Genomic DNA, 15,687 nt, shown 5'->3' with positions numbered 1-15,687 from the left:
GAAACGTCAGCCTTTCTGCTCCTATGATGCTGCTTGGCCTGCTGTGTTCATCTAGCCCTGACTTTATCAAACCTGCTGACAAGGATGGTGTTGCTGTCATGTGCAGTGTCAATCTCTACCTTGCAGAGGCTGAGCACCAACTCTCAAATACCTCCTCCCCCTACACCAAGACCCTATTACTGAATCTCAAGCTGTTGTCTGCAGGACTGTCGCTAATCTCATCTCCTCTAGTGATCTCTCTCCATAACTTCTCACCTGATAGTCTCCCAATCCTCCACACCCCACTCCTATATTCTGCCCAAAATCTGTAAACAGTATCACTCAAGCAGACCCTTTGTTTCAGCCTGTTCTTGTCCTACTTATTTCTTTCTTTTTTAACTGGTACTTTTCTATTCAATTCCCCTAACCTTAAATGATTAAATTCTATTAGAGACTTGTTAATTACTTGCCTTTTGTGATTCATGTGCTAGGTCACCCAGATCCCTCTAAAACAATTAATGGCCTGAGTGGATGTCAGGTAGACTGGCTGGTTTTATTTGCTTTCTCAATCTTTGCAGAGGTTTGATATAATTGAGTGGCCTACTGGAACATTTCAGAGGAACTCATTCCTGTATGCCTGACCAGGTAATTCCTTCTCTAAAGGGCACTAGATTAGTTTCTTAAATCTAGATTTATTAACTGAACTGAAATTCCGCCATCTACCATCACAGCATCAGCTAAGTCTCTGCATAATTAGCTCAGAGAAATTCCACCTTACCAATACCTTGAAACAAATGGCTGGAGGTTAAAAACAATCCTTTGTATCTTAACTGACTAAATTTTTAGTGATAACAAGGTGTAGAGCTGTATGAACACAGCAGGCCAAGCAGCATCAGAGGAGCAGGAAAGCTGACGTTTCGGGTCTGGACCCTGCAGGGTCCAAGGGTCCAGACCTGAAATGTCAGCTTTCCTGCTCCACTGATGCTGCTTGGCCTGCTGTGTTCATCCAGCTCTATACCTTGTTATCTCAGATTCTCCAGCATCAGCAGTTCCTATTACCTCTGAATAAAGTTTTAGTGATGTAGTTTAGCTGGATAAAACATGGCATAATTTACATAGGGGAAGAAATTTTGACATTTCCTAAACCTGAATAACTTGAATCATGCTCATTTCCACAAAAACTCTTTACAGCAGCAGTTGCAAAAGACCTGAGGTCCCTGCTTGGAATATGAGCTGTGTATGGTAATACTGGGTAACAATGGAAGAGAAATTTTAAAAAATTATATCAATAAGTAGGTTGTTATATATCTTTGAAAGGTTCATTATTGAAGTACTAAGTCACTACTTGACTAAACAGTTGAGCGATTATACCATTTTGGATGTTATGATGAAATAAATGCTACTACAAACTAAAACAAAACCCTCAGCAGGTCACCTGTGGAGAGAGCAATTTACATTATAGGTATGGCCCTAGACTGGAACTCTGTATCACTTTGTTGAATTATGTCAGCCAGGGAATTAGTCTAGATTGTACTTCAATGCAATAGGGAAAGAAAACTTTCTGACTGACCTGTGACTGAAGCATTTACTTATCTATCCTCTTTATAAAAAGCCTGACCTGCTGTATGGTTCCAGTATTTGTTTATGTTTCAGATTTCAAACATCAGTAGTGGTTTGCTTTTTCCTCACAGATGGAAAACTGATCCTTTTCACAAATTTTACAGTGTATCCGATCAAAATCCAGTTATTTGTCCTTTCTCCCCCCACTGGAACTTGGTCTGATTATTTGAGTTATATTATTTCTGTACTTATAAGGAACTGAAACTAGGTTTATTGGCAAAGATTATGTGTGTTGCAAATAGATCATGATCTTTTACCACTGAATCTATGAGGAAGTTGTTTCTCATAAAGAAGTTGAACATGGAATAACTATGTTGAAAAGTTTGGAGAGGTCAATAATTCAGAAGTTAAATTTTAGTTCATGCATGTAAGTCCAATCTTACGATGCTTTGTAGAACACAAATAATTCACCATTTTATTTCCTGCTTTATTGCTTAAATGATAAAAATAGAATATATACTGAACGAGAAAATGTTATTCTGCCCATCAAGACCATGGGACATATAAACTTAACTTCTTGACAGCTGTATAAATTAAATAAAATCCAAGAAAAAAAAACATATCCCTTCAATATAGTATTTCCTGCAATATTTCTTTTTAGCATAATAAATGTACTTAATTGCACAGGTTATTTAGCAATTTAGCATTGTGTCAACAGATCTCTCAGTTTACACACGTGCATTGCCAACAGATTACCAAATGCAATAAAGTTATCTACCCACTAGGCACAGTTAAGCAGATTTTCCATTCTGCATATTACAGTAAAATGGACATCCCACTACCAATAGCAAATGGACAGCTAAGGACCTCCTCGCAGGTGTATGGGCATTGAACATTCAAGCATTATGGGGAAATTAACTGGAATACATTTATGCTGCAAGTACATTGATTTATAGAAAAATTCTTACTTAAAGCAAATCAGGTTTCAATTTCATTCATATGGCCATTCTAAAAGAAAGCTATTATGCATAACAGCATTTGATATATACCTTGCAATATCTGAAATGGCTGAAAAATATAATCTATACTTACCAACACACGTTCGTCCACTGCTGTCCAAGGTCATACCATTAGAACAGACGCACTTAAATGATCCAGGTGTATTCACACAATCAGCATTGGTGCACACGCCAGGGAAGACTTTACACTCATTTACATCTTTAAAGAATTTACAAAAGACTTCAATTAGAAACATCATAGTTTGAAAAAATACAAGCAGACTTCATGATGCAAAATATTTATCAAGTTGAGTAACCTAAGGCATAGCAAATGACTATTTGTAGGAACCAATCATAATACGATTTAGTGATAAATCTGCATAGTGATAATATCACTGAGCTAATCATACATTGGGAACATGGGTTCGAATCTCACCATTGCAGATGTGGAAATTTTATGGACAGTAAAATAAAGACCCGGAATTAGATGCTAGCCTAATGTAGACCATGTCGATTGCCATTAAAACCAATTAATTCATTATTGTCCTTTCAGGAAGGAAATCTGTCATCCTTACCTGATATGGCCTACATGTGACTCCAAACTAAGTATGAATACAAGTTTTGAGGAGGATTCACTGAGCACTTGAACTTTGTAAATGGGTGAAAACACGACAGATGGAATATAAAGTGAATAAGTGTAAAGTTATTCATTTTGGTAGAAAACGTTGAAAGGCAGAATATTTCTTTCTTAAATGGTGAGAGTTGGTAAGCGTGGGTGTCTAAAAAGGTCTGGGTACCTTGGTCCAGAAGTCACTAAAAGTTAGCATGGAGGTACAGCAAGCAATCAGAAATGCAAATGATATGTTGGCATTAATTTCAGGGGGATTCGAGTACAGAAGTAAAGATATCTTACTTGGAACAGGGCCTTAGTGAGACATGATTGGAATATTGCATATAGTTTAGGTCTTCTTATCTAAGGAATGATAATAGTTACCAACTGTAGGAATGTAATGGAGTTTCACCAGATTAATCCTTGGGATGGTGGGAGTGTCTAACGAGAAGAATTTGAGGAAACTAGATGCTGTTCTCTAGAGTTTTGAAGAATAAGATGTGATCTCATTGAAACTTCCAAAATTTCACCGGGTATGACAGGGTGGATATAAATAGAATGCCTCCCCTGACTGGTGACTCTAGAAGCAGGGGAAATAATCTCAGAATAAGAGCAACGCCAATTAAGACCGAGTTGAGGAGGTATTTCTTCATGGTGAAAGTGGCGAAATCTTGGAATTTTCAACCCCAGAAGCTCAGTCACCGAGAAAGCTCAAGATGGAAACTGATAAGTTTCTGGAATCTATTAAGGGATCTACATTAAGGGATATGGAGGTAGTGCAGGGAAATGACATTGAGGAAAAGATCGGTCATGAACTAGAAGAGCAGGACCTGCTCAATGGTCTGAATGGTGTACTCCTGTTCCTTTGTTCCTACGAATATACTTGTATTCTGAATAAATCATAGAATCCCTACAGTGTGGAAACAGGCCCTTCGGCCCAACAAGTCCACACCGGCCCTCAGAGCATCCCACCCAGTCTCAACCCCCTTTAACCCGTCCTAATCTAGGCATCCCTTGAACGCTATGGGCAATTTAGCATAGCCAATCCACCTAACCTGCACATCTTTGGACTGTGGGAGGAAACCGGAGCACCCGGAGGAAACCCCCGCAGGCACGGGGAGAATGTACAAACTCCACACAGTCGCCCAAGGGTGGAATCGAACCCAGGTCCCTGGCGCTGTGAGGCAGCAGTGCTAACCACTGAGCCACCGTGCTGCCCTAAAGGTCCTATCCTAAAAGAATGTTCCATCCCTTAGGTCCAATCTTAAAATCAATATCTTACATCACTTCAACAGCTTACTTTGCTTGTCTCCAATATTATCCTTTCATTTGAACCCTTACACTGGCGTGACACTGGCCAGCTTAATATCTCTGCTTTCCTTACACGTGCTAACCTCGCTCCCTCTGAATTGGTAGCACTTGTTTGTTAAGGTTCAACCTTAACATTGTCATTAAACCTGCTGAAAAGGGTGGTGCTGCTGATGACCTAAAGCATTAACTTTTCTTCTTTCTCCACATATAGTGACAATAGGAGGTATTGTTAGCAAGTTTGCAGATGACACCAAAATTGGCAGTATAGTGGACAGCTAAAGTTACTTCAGAGTACAATGGGATCTTGATCAGATGGGCAACTGAGCTGAGAAGTGGCAGATGTAATTCAATTTAGATAAATGTGAGGTGCTACATTTTGTTAAGGCAAATCAGGGCCAGACTTATACACTTAAGGTCCTGGGGAGTGTTGCTGAACAAACAGACCTTGGAGTGCAGGTTCATAGTTCCTTGAAAGTGGAGTTGCAGGTAGACAGGATGGTGAAGAAGGTGTTTGGTATGCTTGCCTTTATTGGTCAGTGCATTGAGTACAGGCATTGGGAGGTCATGTTGTGGCTGCACAGGACATTGATTTGGCCATTTTTGGAATACTGTGTTCAATTCTGGTCCCCCTGTATAGGAAGGATGTTGTGAAATTTGAAAGGGTTCAGAAAAGATTTACGAGGATGTTGCCAGGATTGGAGATTGTGAGCAATAGGGAGAGGCTGAATAGGCTGGGGCTATTTTCCCTGAAGCAGAGGCTAAGGCGTGACATTGTATAGGTTTATAAGATCATGAGGGGCATGGAAAGGGTGAAGGTCTTTACTCCAGATTAGGGGAGTCAAAAACTACAGGGCATAGGTTTAAGGTGATAGGGGAAAGATTTAAAAGGGGCCTAAGGGGCAAACTTTTCACGCAGAGGGTGGTGCAAGTATGGAATGAGCTGCCAGAGGTGGTGGAGAGGCTGGTACAATAACAACATTTAAAAGACATCTGGATGAGTAAATTAAAAGGAAGGGTTTAGGGGGATACAGGCCAAATGCTGGCAAATGGGACTAGATTAATTTAGGACCTGGTGGGCTTGGATGGATCGGACTGAAGGGTCTGTTTCTGTGCGGTACATCTCTAACTCTATATGCAGTTGGACCTGCTGAATATTTCCAGTACATCCTGTTTATATTGTATTAATATAAATCTTCAAATATGTCAATAATGAATATCATCCTAATCTTAAGCTTTTATGTTACCTGATTAGGCATTTACATTTCACATGCGTTATTCAATTATTCACAAGTCAGTTTTTAATTACTTGTTGCTGCTGATTAATTTATATCACGTTCTAGTATTCAGAATTGAGAGATAGCAAATAAGAAATGTAACATATTCAGGAGGAACATTACATACCCTCACAGATTGTTCCATTAACTCTTGTGTATCCTCTAGGGCAGATACTATCTAAAAATAAAACATAACCATTATTTCAACAGTTATTTTTAGATAGAAAATACAACACAATGTGTAACCATTTTAACTTACTGGGATTTATCATCCTTTTGGATAGGAAGATGTTTGAATGGATGCAATGGTCGTCATCATGATAGATTTGCAATGTACAAGTCATATTTTGTGACACAATTTACAATCTCAATAGACAGCTCAAAGTTTTTGAGAAAACCTGAAGCTCGGGTTTGTGATGCAGTTGTTGAGTTGCTTGCCGAGCTGGTAAGTTTGTTCACAAACATTTCGTCACCATGCTAAGTAACATCATCAGTGCACCTCTGGTGAAATGTTGGTGGTCTGTCCCGCTTGTTATTTATGTGTCTTGGTTTGTTGGATGCAAGTGGGACAGAACACCAACATTTCACCGGAGGTGCACTGATGATGTTACTTAGCATGGTGACGAAACGTTTGCGAACAACCTTACCAGCTCAGTGAGCAAATTAATAACCGCATCAGCAGGATAGCCTTTAACCTAAAAATGGCAATAACCCTTTCTTTTAAAAGATCATTTTTTCATATGTTTAAATAAAATTGATAATTCAAAAATTACTTTCTGATCTGATATTTTTATTACTTAATACAATAATGCAAGTTTGTAGATTATACAAAATTTGGTGGGATGGTAAATAGTGAGGAGAATAGGGTTAATGAGCTGATCAGAGGCAAATGAAATTCAATCTGAATAAATGTAAGATAATGTTCTTAGGCAGGACAAATAAGGCAAGGCAATACATGCTGAACACAGGACTGTTGGAAGCACTAAGCATCAGAGAGACCTTAGTGTGCAGGTACAATTTTCCCTTAAGGTATCAGGGCAGATGGATGAAGTGGTTAAGAAGGCATATGGTATACTTGCATTTATCTGTCAAAGCAGAGAGTTTAAGAGCAGGGAGGTTATGCCAGAACTGTATAAAATGCTGGTTAGGTACAGTTACAGTACCGTGTGCAGTTCTAGAATCCACATTGTCGGAAGGATGCGATAGCACTAGAGTGTGTGGACAGGAGATTTACCAGGATATTGCCTGGCTGTAGAATTTCAGTTATATAGAGAGATTGTATAGACTGGGGATTTTTTCCTTAAAGCAGAGGAGATTGACAGGGGATGTGAGTGAGATGAGTAAAAGTGAGGGGCATAGTTAGGGTGGACAGGAAGGAACCTTTCCCCTTAATGGAGTGATCAATGACCCAGGGGATACAGATTTATGACAAGGGGCAGAAGGTTTAGAGGAAAAACTTTTTCACCCTGTTTCTGAGGGTGGTGGGAATCTGGGGTTCACTGCTTATAAGGGTGATAGAGGCAGAAACCCTCATAACATTTAAGAAGTATTTAGATGCACACTTACGATGCCAAGACATACAAGGCCAAATGTCAGAAAATGGGATTAGAATAATTAGATAGCTGCTTTTACCAGCATGGGGGCAATGGGTTGAAGGGCCTTTTCTTGTGCTATATGCCTCTGTGACTCTATAACACCTTCAAGTTAATTTATTCCGCTGTTGCACTACAGGTAAGAACAAAAAATGAAAATAATATGCTATTTGCTTGTATTACATGCAAGTATTAAAAACCTGTATGAAGATGCAACTAATAGTTTTACCATTTTACTTTGTCAAATCAAATGTTCATTCAATTCTTAACACAGGTCATGTTGATTAATTAGTAAATGAATTTATACAGAGTTACAAAGGTCAAAATGACATTATGTTAACATCTCTAGGAGAAACAATGGATGAATCTCCATTCATGTACAGAATTCGAATACAGAAAAAAAGCTTCTGTTTAGGTTTGTGTTTTGTGTCCGAACACTAGGATAGAGGGAAATGGGCAAGACAACATAACTATAACAGTGATTCAGATACCGAATTTTAAATTTATTTTCTCTCCCCCTTCCCCACCACTCTGAAATAAGCAAAAATGATCAACATATTCTGTCTAGTTAATTGCCCCCCTATTAGTACAAAAAACTCCAGATAAATCATACATATTTGTGTGAATTTTCTTTTCCATAAGCATTTTAATTCATAATTAATAAATACTTCCATCAAGGTATTATAGCCATTTTAGCCCATTATCTTATTTTTCACATTTGTTTCTGTGCTAAGCATTTATTAATATCTTCAACAATTTAAATCTCTGTATTAAATCAGTTTTCTGACATGTTTCTGATTCAGCAAAGTGATAGGGTCTACAGATTACTCCGCACATTTTCAATAACTTCTTTACACTTTAGCTCAATGTGGTGATACAATTTCCTAGATTTTTCCCATGTCCTGCCAATTTTTGACATTCCATCCTTACTCTGAAGACTTTGATTCTTTGTTCAGGTTTTGGCAATGGACACAAATTGTTCTCCGTCTCACTCTAGTAGTCATTTATCCTCCCCATCTCTTGCTTCTGTCAAATTCAAATAACTAGACATTTTTTAGGACTAAAACCACTCGCTGGGTAAAGATGTTTCTCCTGAAGCCCGTATAAAATTTATAAATTATTTTCTTCTTTATGAGATAATATTACTTATGTATAAGGGGAAGAGATAGCCTAGTGATACAATAACTAGATTATTAATTGAGAGACCAAGGTAATGTTCTGGAGACCTGGTTTGAATCCTGCCAAGGCAGATGGTGAAATTTGAATTCAATAAAAGCCTGGACTCTAAGTGTCTAATGATGACCACAACACTATTGTTGATTTCAGGGAAAAAACCCATCTGGTTCACTAATCTATTTTAGGGAAGGAAATCTGCCATCCTTACCTTGTCTGGCCTACATGACTCCAGACCAACAGCAATGTGGTTGACTCTTAACTACCCTCTGGGAAATTAGGGATGGGTAATAAATGCCGGCCTAGCCAGTGACACCTACCTCCCATTAATGAATTAAAATAAATATTTACAGACCCATTGTCTCCTTGACAATTAAGTACCAAGTTTGAATTGAATAACAAAGTGATTGAATTATACTTGTTGTTTTCCGTTTTGGTCTCCTCCACAAATAGATCAAAAGTCGTCACTGAAATTAGCAAATAAATTTCATCACACTTGAACCCTTCAAATAAGTAGCGCTTTATTTTATACTTTTCAGTTTATGGTACAATTCAAGCCTATGCATTAAGTCTTTGCCAATGTTTTATTGCAGTCACTGGATTTTCAAGTCTCATGACAGCAACAACACAGAACATAGAACAGTACAGCACAGGAGCAGGCCCTTTGGCTCACAATGTCTATGCCAACCATGACACCATTCTAAATTAATCCCATCTGCCTGCACATGGTCCATATCCCTCTATTCCTTGCTTGTTTATGTGTCTGTTCAAATGCCTCTAAAACATTGCTATCCTATTTCCTTTCACCACCTCCCCTGCAGAGCATTCCAGGCATCTACCACCATCTGCGTGAAAAATCTTTCCTCATACATTCCTTTAAACTTTCCTGCTCTTGAACCCTTAGATCTGTGCCCCCCAGTAACTGACATTTCTACACTGGAAAAAAGACTCTGACTGTCCTCGTCTCTGATAACTTTATATACTATTATCAGATTCCCCCTCAGCCTCCAAGATTTTAGTGAAAAGAATCCAAATTTGTCCAACCTCTACTGACAGCTCATACACTCCAATCCAGGCATCATTCTAGTAAATCTCTTTTGCACCCTCTCCAAAAACTCTACATCCTTCCCATTATGTGGCGTTAGAACTGCACACAATACTCTAAATATGGCCTAAATAAAGTTTTACATAGCTGCAACATGACTTGTAAACTTTTATACTCAGTGCCCTCACCGATGAAAGCAAACACTCTGTACGCTTTCTTTACCAACTTGTCTACTTGTGCCGCCACTTCCATGGAGGGTTGGAGTTGGACCCCAAGATCCCTCTGCGTATCAATGCTCCTAAAGGTTCTGCTATTTACTGTATATTTTCCTCTTGCATTTGCCCTCCCAAAATGTATCAGCTCACACTTGTCCTAATTAAATGCCATCTCCATGTCTCTGCCCAACTTTCCAACTGATCTGTATTTTGCTATATCCTTTGACAACCTTCCTCACTATCCTCAACTCCACCAATTTTCCCGTCACCTCAAACTTATGAATCAGACCACCTACAATTTAATCCAAATTATTTACATATATTACAAACAAAAGAGGTCCCAGCACTGATCTTGCGGAACATCACTGGACACCAGTCAGAAAAACACCCTTCCATAATTACCCTCTGTCTTCTATGACCAAGCCATATTTGTATCCAATTTAGCAACTTACCATGGATTATATATGACTTAATCTTCTGGACTAATCTACAATGAGGGACCTTGTCAAATGCTTTACTAAAGTCCATGCAGGCACATTCACTGCAATACCCTCATCAGTCATCTTTGCCATTGCCTTGAAAAGCCCATTCAAATTTGAGAGACAAGACCTCCCCACACAAAGCTATGCCGACCATCCCAGGTAAGTCCAGTCTTTTACAAACGCGAATAAATCTTGTCCCTAAGGATATTCTCCAATAACTTCTCCACCACAGATGTAAGGCTCAGCGTCCTATAATATCCTGCATTATCTTTGTTGCACTTCTTAAACAAAAGATCAATGTTAGCTATTCTGTAGTTTTCTGGGACCTCACCTGTGACTAAAGAGGATATAAAGATCCCTGTCAAGGCCCCAGCAATTTCCTCCTTTACCCCCTTCACTATCCTGGGATAGATTCCATCTGATCCTGCAGACTTATCTATCTTAGTGTTTTTCAAGATGCCCAACACCTCCGTAATATCGACCTGCCCTGGAAATCAACATACTCCTCCCTAATCTTACTAGCATCAAGACCTTCTCCTTGGTAAAGTACTCGTTAAGGACCTCACTCACTTCCTGTGGCTCCATGCATAAATTCCCTTCTTTGTCCTTGAATTGACCTGCCCTTTCCCTAGCTACTCTCTCGCTCCTAATATATGTACAAAATGCCTTGGGATTCTCCTTATTTCTACTTGCCAAGGATATTTCAAGGCTTTTTTTTAGCCTTCCTAATTCCTTGCTCAAGTTCTTTCCTGCTTTGATTATATTCCTCAAAGCCCTTGTCTGATTTCAGTTTCCTAAACCTTATATATGCCTTTTTTTTGTGATTAAACCCTTTCAATATCTCTTGTTATCCAGGGTTCCTGAATCTTGTCATCCTTATCTTTCATCCGCATAGGAACATGCCAGTCTTGAACTCTGATCAACTAGCCTTTAAAAACTTCCATGTTAGACGTGGGAACAGCTGCTAACCTCAAATAGCCGCCAACCTCAAACAGCCGCCAACCTCAAACAGTCGCCCCGTTTTTGTCTGATACTGTTGTAATTAGCCTTCCCCCAATTTAACACTTTCACATAAGGATCAGTCTTATAACCATAACTATCTTAAAACTCACAGAATTATAATCACTGTTCTCAAAATGCTCCCCACTGAAACTTCGTTTACCTCACCAGACTCATTCCCCAATACAAGGTCTAGTATGGCTCCTTCCCTAGTTGGACTATCTACATATTTTTTCAAGAAACCCTCCTAGATGCATCTAACAAATTCTACCCATCTAAGTCCCTGGCACTACTTGCATGCCAGTCAATATTAGGAGAGTCAAAATCACCCATTACAATAACCCTGCTGTTTTTACACCTTTTTATGATCTGCTTACATATCTGTTCCTCTATCTCCCACTGGCTATTGGGAGACCTACAGGATAATTCCATCACTGTGATTGCACCTTCTTTATTCCTGAGTTTTGCCCATACTGTCTTACTGAATGAGCCCTCCCAAGGTGCCCTCTCTTCATGCAGCTGTGACATTCTTCTTAATCAGTAATGCAACTTCCGATCTTTTTTATGCTCCTCTCTATCACTCCTGAACCATGTAAACCCTGGCTAGTTTTTCATTGAGAAAAGCCTGTCCTCATTTGTAAAGTAACAAGCACAAACCCGACTGTATTAAGGCAGCATGAAAAGGGAGAAGAGCTGGAATAAATTCCCATTAATGTTGTCATGGTGAAATCATGTTTAAGTGTTGTAATGGTTATATGATTCAATGGTTTGATTTTAGTAAAAACAAAATTTGTCAAACACATTTTGTTGAAGACTTTGCTCTGTTAAACAATGGCAATTACATAAGAACATAAGAACTAGGAGCAGGAGTAGGCCATCTGGCCCCTCAAGCCTGCCCTGCCATTTAATAACATCATGGCTGATCTTTTTGAGACTCAGCTCCACTTACCCGCCCACTTACCATAACCCTTAATTCCTTTACTGCTCAAAAATTTATCTAGCCTTGCCTTAAAAACATTCAGCGAGGTAGCTTCAACCACTTCACTGGGCAGGGAATTCCACAGATTCACAACCCTTTGGGTGAAGAAGTTCCTCCTGACCTCAGTCCTACATCTGCTTCCCTTTATTTTGAGGCGATGCCCTCTAGTCCTAGTTTCACCTGCTAGCGGAAACAACCTCCCTGCCTCCACTTTATCTATTCCCTTCATAATCTTATATGTTTCTATAAGATCTCCCCTCATTCCAATGAGTATAATCCCAGTCTACTCAGTCTCTCCTCATAATCCAACCCTCTCAACTCTGGAATCAACCAAGTGAATCTCCTCTCCAGTGCGAGTATATCTCTTCTCAAGTAAGGAGACCAAAACTGCACACAGTACTCCAGGTGTGGCCTCACCAGGACCCTATACAGCTGCAGCATAGCCTCCCTGTTTTTAAACTCCATCCCTCGAGCAATTATTCAGCTAATACCCAATGTGAGGAAGGATAATTCATTGCCTAAATAGAATGAAGACTGTCTTTGTATTTGATACAAAATATTATTTGATTTAGATACTTATCATAATTCTGTGATGCTTTTAGAAACAATTTTTATAGTGGTAAGGAAAATATTGATAAAAATCTGTAATTTTTTTTAGTTTAGTAACCATTTCAAAACCTAAGTGGATATCTGGTCATGACAATATCTGATATCTGGTACAGGATAATAAAGTAATGAAAAGTTTTAAGTAAAGCTCAAATGGTTTATAGCGAGCACCAAATAGTAAGCATTGCTGCTTCGACCATGAATCACAAAAATGTAGCATCCACATTCAGTTGTAATAAAGAAGGCTAACGGAAAGTTGGCCTTTATTTCAAAGGCAATGGAGGATTTGCCAAAGCTATACAAGCCACTGGTCAGGCCACATCTGGAATACTTTGGTCAGGTTTGGGCCCCGCGCCTAAAGAAAGATATACTAACATTCGAGGCAGTCCAGAGAAGATTCACCAGGTTGATGCCAGGTGTGGAGGGACTGTCTTGAGGAGACGTCGAGTAGGGTGGGTCAGTACTCAATGAAATTTAGAAGAATAAGAGGTGACCTTGTTGAAAATAAAAGATTCAAAGGAGACATGAGTCATTATTTAAGAAAGATTGCAGGGAAATGCCTGGGAACTATAGAATGGGGAGCCGAATGTCTGCGTTGGGTAAGTTGTTAAAGGGGATTCTGACACACGGGATCTGCAGGCATTTGGAGAGGCAAGGACTCATTTGGCATAGTCAGCATGGTTTTGTGCATGGGAAATTGTGTCTCATGAATTTGATTGAGTTTTTTGAAGGGATGACCAAGAAAATAGATGAAGGCAGTGTGGTAGACGTTGCCTAGCAAGGCCTTTGACAAGGTACTGCATGGGAAGTTGTTGAGTAAAGTTAAGTCGCATGGGATCTAGGGACAGCTAGCCAACTGGATACAAAATTGGCTTGAAAGTAGAAGATTCTTTTTTAAACTGGAGACCTGTGACAGCAGTGTGCAACAGGGATCGGTGCTGGGTACTCTGTTATTTGTCATTTACATAAATGATGTGATGATAATTTAGGAGGTATAGTTAGTAAGTTTGTGGATGACACCAAGATTGGTGGTATAATGGACAATGGAGAGGGTTATCTGGGAATACAGCAAGATCTTGATCAACTAGGCCAGTGGGCTGAGGAATGCCAGATGAAATTTAATTTAGGTAAATGCAAGATGTTACATTTTGGTGGGTCAAACCAAGGCAGGACTTGCACAATCAATGGTAGGGCCCTGGGGAGTGTCATAGAACAAAGAGATCCAAGGGTACAAGTTCTAGCTCCTTGAAAGTGGAGTCACAGGTAGACTGTGGTGAAGAAGGCTTTTGGCGTGTTTGCTTTCATCAGTCAGAGCACTGAGTACAGGAGGTGGGACATCTTGTTGCAGCTGTGCAAGACATTCGTGAGGCCACATTAGGAGTACTGCATGCAGTTCTTGTAGCCCTACTATAGAAAGAATATTATTAAACTAGAAAGAGTGCGGAAAAGATTTACTAGGATGCTATCTGGACTGGAATGTTTGAGTTATTAGTAGAGGTTAGAAAGGCTGGGACTTTTTTCCCTGGAGTGTAGGAGACTTGAGGAGTGACCCTATTGAGGCCTATAAAATCATGAGAGGCATAGATAAGGTAGATAGCCAACAGCTTTTCCCCATAGTAAGAGAGTTTAAAACTAGACGGCATAGGTTTAATGTGAGAGGGGAGAGATACAAAAGGGACCAGAGGGGCAATTTTTCACACAGAGGATGGTGAGTGTCTGGAACGGGTTTCCAGATGTAGTGGTGGAAGGAAGTGTAATTTTGTCATTTAACAAACATTTAGACAGGTACATGGATGGGATAGGTATGGAGGGGTATGGCTCAAAATGCAGGCAAATGGGGCTAGATTAATTGTAAAAATTGGGTGGCACGGTCAAGTTGGGCTGAAGGGTCTGTATCCTTGATGCAGACCTCTATGACTCTATGACTTGACAGGATAGATGAAGAAAGGCTTTTTTTTCCCTTGTAGGTAAATCCAAGACTAGAGGATATAATCCCAGAATAAAGGGCAGCCCATCTAAAATGAGTTAAGGAGGAATTTCTTCTCTCGAAAGGCAGTGTATTTGTGGAATTCTTTACCTAAGAGAGCAGTTGAGGTAGGGTTGTTACGTATATTCAAGGCTGAGATGGACAGATTTTTAATCAGAAAGGGAATCAAAGGTTTTGGCAAAGTGAGTAATGTAGAGTTAAGGATTATCAGATTAGCCAATGATGTCACTGATGGCGGAGCAGAGTTGATGGTCTGAATGGCCTACTTCTGCTCATACATGTCTTATGATCTTGAAACTATTTAGTGGCATCAATGGGATAATTTTGTTCCATGATCCCTCTATTTTAGCCTGCAGTAAAAATTACAATCAACAGCTAGATTGCCATGGGAAGTTGGTCTTAGACAGTTTGATGTGTGAAAGCTTATCAACTGTAGTGTAATGGTTGTAAGTCTATCAAGTTGAATAGTATGGTTAAACATCTAGAAAGAGTACAGTTTGTTCACATGAAATAAATTGTGTTTAAATCAGAATGACATGTTGCAACTGCACAAGCTTCAAGACAGTCAGAGCTTGTATTACAGCTTGCTTCAAACTATAAACTATAAATGGGGGAGGGGAAGGGGGCTCTGAAATAAATACAGAGAGAGGGGTCGGTGATAGAAGGTGGATAGTGGAGCAGATAGGTGGGAGAGAAAGCGGACAGGTCAAGGAGGCTGGGATGAAGCTAGCAAAGGTGAGTATAGGTAGGAGGTGGGGGTGGGGGTTTGTCAGTGAGGTGGGAAGAGCGGATAGGTGGGAGAGAAGATGGACAGGTCAAGGAGGCGGGGATGAGAGGGGGTGCTGGTCTTGGGTCAGCAACTGCCTAATTGTTTAAT

General features: G+C 39.7%; 1 protein-coding gene across 1 annotated transcript in view; it reads right to left on the bottom strand.

Annotated features, from left to right (window-relative positions):
• LOC109916808 (fibrillin-1-like) overlaps window positions 1-15,687 on the bottom strand; it is a 589,008-nt gene that overhangs the window by 222,472 nt on the left and 350,849 nt on the right. Inside the window, exons 20-21 of the mRNA XM_048617021.1 lie at window positions 5,860-5,910; window positions 2,632-2,757 (exon numbers count right to left, since the gene is read on the bottom strand). Of these exons, the coding sequence (XP_048472978.1) occupies window positions 2,632-2,757; window positions 5,860-5,910 (177 nt within the window). The remainder of the gene's footprint in view (window positions 1-2,631; window positions 2,758-5,859; window positions 5,911-15,687) is intronic.

The sequence above is a fragment of the Rhincodon typus genome, chromosome 36, assembly GCF_021869965.1.
Source record: "Rhincodon typus isolate 14 chromosome 36, sRhiTyp1.1, whole genome shotgun sequence".
Classification (NCBI taxonomy): Eukaryota; Metazoa; Chordata; class Chondrichthyes; order Orectolobiformes; family Rhincodontidae; genus Rhincodon; species Rhincodon typus.
The sequence above is the reverse complement of the archived record's forward strand: the minus strand, read 5'-3'. Positions and strand labels throughout refer to the sequence as shown.